Genomic DNA, 5,238 nt, shown 5'->3' with positions numbered 1-5,238 from the left:
TTTAATTGACAATTATTATATTATTTACAATGATTATAATTCCTTAAAGACCAATTTTTTACACCACTATATATCCCAATTGGGGTCATTTTTGGATTTCCCATGATGCCACTTTGCTTGTCATATCATTGTATTTTCATCTATAAAGGGGATGCCACATAATAACATCACAAGACACCTGCCATACATCTTACTGACAGAGAAAAAATATATTATTTTCCGTTGGATACATTTCTCTGCAGGAAACTTTTATTAAATAAAACTTTTGATTTTTTTAAATGAAAATCTGCAAAGGTTTTTTTTGCTGTTAATCATGATTAATAAACTGTGGACACAAATTTCCCAATTTTCTTCGTTTTCTTTGAGATTTAATTACATAAAATATAAGAAAATATTCCAGGATTGACACATTTTGCACCAGAAATAAAAGTAATGATCTGATGGGATTTCTTATTAAACTGTAAGTGTATTACAATATATTTGTTAGATTTATCATTTTTGCCTTTACAGGAATCACGGCTCAGACCATACATGGAATATTGTGCGCCGTTTTCAGTACTAATGTGAAGAAAGACAAGGTTAGTCTGGGTGCAGAGAAGAACGGACATAAGATACTTGAGTTATACATCTATTTTGATTGATTCTTAGGAAAGGTTATCAATAGATAAACAGAATTATCCATTAAAGGTAATGTGCTGGGTCGCAGGTTATCAATCTATGAATCTTGGGGTTACACAATGTGAACAGATAGCTTAGACATATTACCAACATGCGTTTTTCCTTACTATTGTTCTAGGCTTTATGCTTCCCGAGAGTCAAGTGTGGTGATATCATCAGTCTTCAAAAAGACACGATGTAGGGGAACTCTGTAGTGAGACGTTTAGGCTATATCTGTCTCTGCTCCTGAATATTGATAGTTTGCATGAGCGGCATGGTCACACCACGGATCCAAACTGGTTCTCTTCCTTGTAACTATCTAAGAAGAGTGGTTTGTGTTAAGTCTGGCCATCGAAGCCCAGTTGTTGACTTGACAATTGCCAGAATAGTGTTCACATCTGTATGGGGCACGATGGAACTTGGAAGCAAAATAGGGTTTTATCCATGATAAAAGGTATAGCAAGGGGGGGCAGTGCTTGGTCACTTTATATTGTTTCAATAGCAACAATTTCAAAGCGTGCACCAGCTGCTACAAACCATGGGTCATGGACCAGACGGTCGTAATAAGGAGATGGGCGACTTTTCCTGTTGTCAATATCCCATGAATGGAATCAAGACATGAATTTGAATAAAAGTGGTTTTATTCCATGGTTTAAAGTCTACGTGTTTCAAAGTTATCCAGCTTCTTCTTCACAACATAACCCATTCCATGTGTGGTTGTGTCCTGAAGAAGAACTTAGATAACTTTGAAACATAGATTTTAAACCATGAATTAAAACCGCTTTTATTCACCTCTGAATTCCATTCATGGAATATCACCAGAAGCTCAGGAAAAGCCGCCCATTTCCTTACTATTACATATCTGTATGGGGGAATCCTATATATTAAAGAAGATTTCACTTTACGTCACTGAAAATGGGTATTCTCTACTGTAAATGCAGTGTGTCACGATTTTGTGATGATTGAGTCAGGGAACTAGTTAAGACGCTGCTGTGTTCTTTTTTTTGCAAGATATCTTGTATTATAGCGATGAAGATTAAATGCTTCTCCAGGGTTGATATTCTGATTCCCACACTTGAAGTCAGGAAGAATTGTTTTCTTTTAACATGAATCGTTGTTCTATGACTCATAAAGGGTTTTCTGGAAAAACACTGTAAAATTAATATTAGATTTTGAGTACTACATAACTATATCATTTTACCAATTTTCATTTACATTTCCAGAGTGAATAATAATAATAATAGTAGTAATAATAATAATAATAATAGTAATAATAGTAGTAATAATAATAATAATAATAATAATAATAATAATATGAATAAACAGTTCATGATTTTTATTCAATTTTTTTTCTTAATTTTTCAATTAAAATATTAAAATAAATGATCAGCTAAATAAACAAACACTTGTAATATATATGTTCTCTGTGGTATTTATGTAGGTAATATCCATCACAGCCCATCAGGTTGATTAAACTGAAAATTTGCTGTTCTATCATATGGAAGATGAAAACTATATAATAAATAAAACCGGCTCGGTGACTGTAATATTTCTTTCCGGATTTCAGGAATTCCAAAATTTAAGAATTTTCTTACTTCTTATTTTGCTGGTGATCTATTGTGTGACTGTATGTGGAAACCTCCTCATCATTCTGGTGGTGTCCTCCAGCCGATCACTCCACTCTCCCATGTACTTCTTCCTCACACAACTCTCCTTCTCGGATATTCTACTCTCCACCACCATTGTACCCAACATGCTCCACATCGTGTTGTATGAGGGAAGTTCTGTGTCTCTAATCAGTTGTTTGACTCAATATTTCTTTTTTTCAGCCTCTGGGATATTAGAAACGTTTATCTTGACGGTGATGTCCTATGACCGGTATCAGGCCATCTGTCACCCTCTACATTACACCTCAGTCATGGACCTCACATTTTGTCTCAGGTTTTTTTTGCTCTCTTTGTTGATCATTTTTGTAGTAATTGTGGTTCTTTCAGTACCTATGACTTATTTGTGGTTCTGTGGACCAAACATCATTGACCATTTCTTCTGTGATAGAGACCCGATTCTTGAACTTTCCTGTTCAGATACTTTTATAATTGAGGCAGAAAGTATGTTCCTTATGGTACCACTAGCAATCTGTCCATTTACTGTGATTATTGTCTCATATATCTACATTATCTCCACCATACTGAAGATCCCATCTACAATGGGGAGGCAGAAGACCTTCTCCACCTGCAGCTCTCACCTGACTGTGGTGGCCATGCATTATGGATCTGCATTTAGCATATATTTATTTCCAAATTCGGTTCATGTAAAGAAAATTCTCTCTCTACTATACACGGTAATTACACCATTTCTTAATCCTATAATTTATAGTCTGAGTAATAAGGATATCACTCAGGCTTATAAAAAACTATTAAGTCAATTATCTAGGACATTTTTGGTGTTATGCCTTCCATTTTTTAGTTTGAAAAAATAGGACACAAGAATAAAGAGTAAAACCTGAGGGCAATTTTATACTCTGAGAAAAACAAAGAAAATACACATTATTCATGTGTCCCATTGTGCATAAATATGTGATTCTTCAGATTTTGTGTTCTTCTATGATTGGTGAAGAGACCTGAGTAGTCTCGAAGGCTTGCAATTTGTTCTCATCTTTTCAGTTCACCATTAAAAGGTATCAACCACTGAGGACTCCCAAATCGTAATATTTTCTATCTACTGGTTAACACAGTACATTGATATATATTTCTACTAGACTTAAAAATTACTGGTAATGGCACCACATATTACCCAGTCTTTCTTTAGTGTGGTGCCTTTGAGAAACCATTGACTCCACCATGTCCTGACCAAACACTTAAGCCCTTGCTCCCTCCTACCATCCCCAAATCAAAATCATTTCTCCATTCCACTCTCGATGTTGAATCAGTAAACCTGCTACTGTCTGCCCTCATCAACTTCCAAAGAGACAACTCCAACATCGTTATCTGTGCCACGAATCTTGTTCTCCTCCAACACCTGCCTAACTCTGCTGTCCAAATAATATAGACTTCTCCTTTTATTTCTACCTCTCTGCTTCACCAATATCTTCTCAGAGGCTGCACCACACAGATAATTCAGTGCAAAAAACTAAGTGTCATTGATTGCTTTATAGATTTTACAATCCTATCTCATAGTTTATGTCATAGTAAAGACCGAAGCAAGGCTGGCAGGCAATTAACCATTGCTTGACCTTTTTTTTTACATGACAAGTTTCCTTTAATAACAAATGAAGTGTTAAGTGTTCTGCTGTTGCTGGTTTCGAAATGGGTCCAGAACCTTCTGTGGTCTCCCATTTCAGTCAAGCTGGGGCTGATGCTGTTTAGCATCACCATCAGACTCAGCGCCTACCTGGTCTACGAGATGCACAGATTGTCTCTCAGGTATTTGTGCCTAGCAATGTTAAGCATAGGTTGCGAAGGGAGACAGGGCTCTTGGAGTCTAAGTCCAGGATTCGCCGCACTGAGCATGCCCGTGACCTGGCGGACAGTGATTGGTGGTTTGGCAACCACCTGACCCGGTGACCTGGCACCGCCTGATTGGTCCACGGGTGGCGTCACCAATGGTGCGACGGTGGGCAAGGCTTAGTCTTTAAAAGGCCCGCCCACAAATATGGCGGTGCTCTCTGATCATAGAGCATGTGATGCTGTTGTGTGGACGACTGTGTTCCACGTAGTTTCCATAGGCAGATTTAGTGGAACTAGGCAGGCTAGTGGAAATAGGCAGGTAGCTTCGTCTTGCAGTCTGGCTCTGCCAAAGGGGTCGCCTAACACCCCGAGCAGCCTGCAGACGTCCTATCCACGGCTATCGCCGGTCAGCCACGTGGAGTAGTACCCTTCAGTCCGGTAGCACGCCGGCTAGAGGCACGTGTGCCCATTGACGTAGTCACACACGCATCCTTGTGCCGCCAGTGTAGTCCCTGTGCAGTAACAGGTCTACAGATAGTTTTTCACCGCACATCTCTCGTGCTGCTAAAGGAGATTGTGCGAATTGATATACCCATTCCCATGTGCAGTAACACGGAAGGGTTTATCATTTAAGTTGGTTGCTTTCCTTTTCACCCGGAAAGTGTTCGGCAGCAGTCCACCAGGCTGCATCGCGGACCCCGGGGTCGGTTGCGTTCCATTATAATAAAGTTGTCTGCAACCGCCCTCCTAACACGAAGATCAGCAGATCACTTGACAGGCCTGTCCATCTACCGATTCTGGAGAAATGCAAAGAAACCTAGAACCAAGCTCACCATGCAAAGGACAGCAGCCTGCCATGATGGCAAACAAGCACAATGTTAAAGTTTTTAACTTACTCACTGTTGAATTAGAAACTATCCTAATGATAGACTTAAAGGAGTATTCTCATCTCAAAGATCTTTTTTCAGTACAAGGTGTAATATTAATAATATTACTAATTACCTCCAAGTAGATATTTTGTACAGTGTTTTTTTGGTTGTATTGCTTACCCCATGTGCAGGGTATCACAGTCACTCAGATATCTATGGTTATGGCCTCTATAACATTCCTGGCCACACTTTCCTCATACAGAGAT

The 5,238-nt window shown here is 38.7% G+C and overlaps 1 protein-coding gene across 1 annotated transcript; it reads left to right on the top strand.

The window, feature by feature from the left end:
• The first annotated feature begins 2,344 nt into the window (after positions 1–2,344).
• LOC141167593 (olfactory receptor 5A1-like) lies at positions 2,345–3,136 on the top strand. The gene has a single exon (XM_073654982.1). It carries the CDS (start codon positions 2,345–2,347, stop codon positions 3,134–3,136), a length of 792 nt encoding a protein of 263 aa, XP_073511083.1.
• Positions 3,137–5,238: the final 2,102 nt, after the last annotated feature.

Source organism: Phyllobates terribilis, unplaced genomic scaffold (assembly GCF_046119375.1).
Source record: "Phyllobates terribilis strain yellow unplaced genomic scaffold, ASM4611937v1 Scaffold_11__3_contigs__length_659146591, whole genome shotgun sequence".
In the NCBI taxonomy this organism is placed as follows: Eukaryota; Metazoa; Chordata; class Amphibia; order Anura; family Dendrobatidae; genus Phyllobates; species Phyllobates terribilis.
Note: the sequence above shows the minus strand (reverse complement) of the source record. Positions and strands in the feature narration are given on the sequence as shown.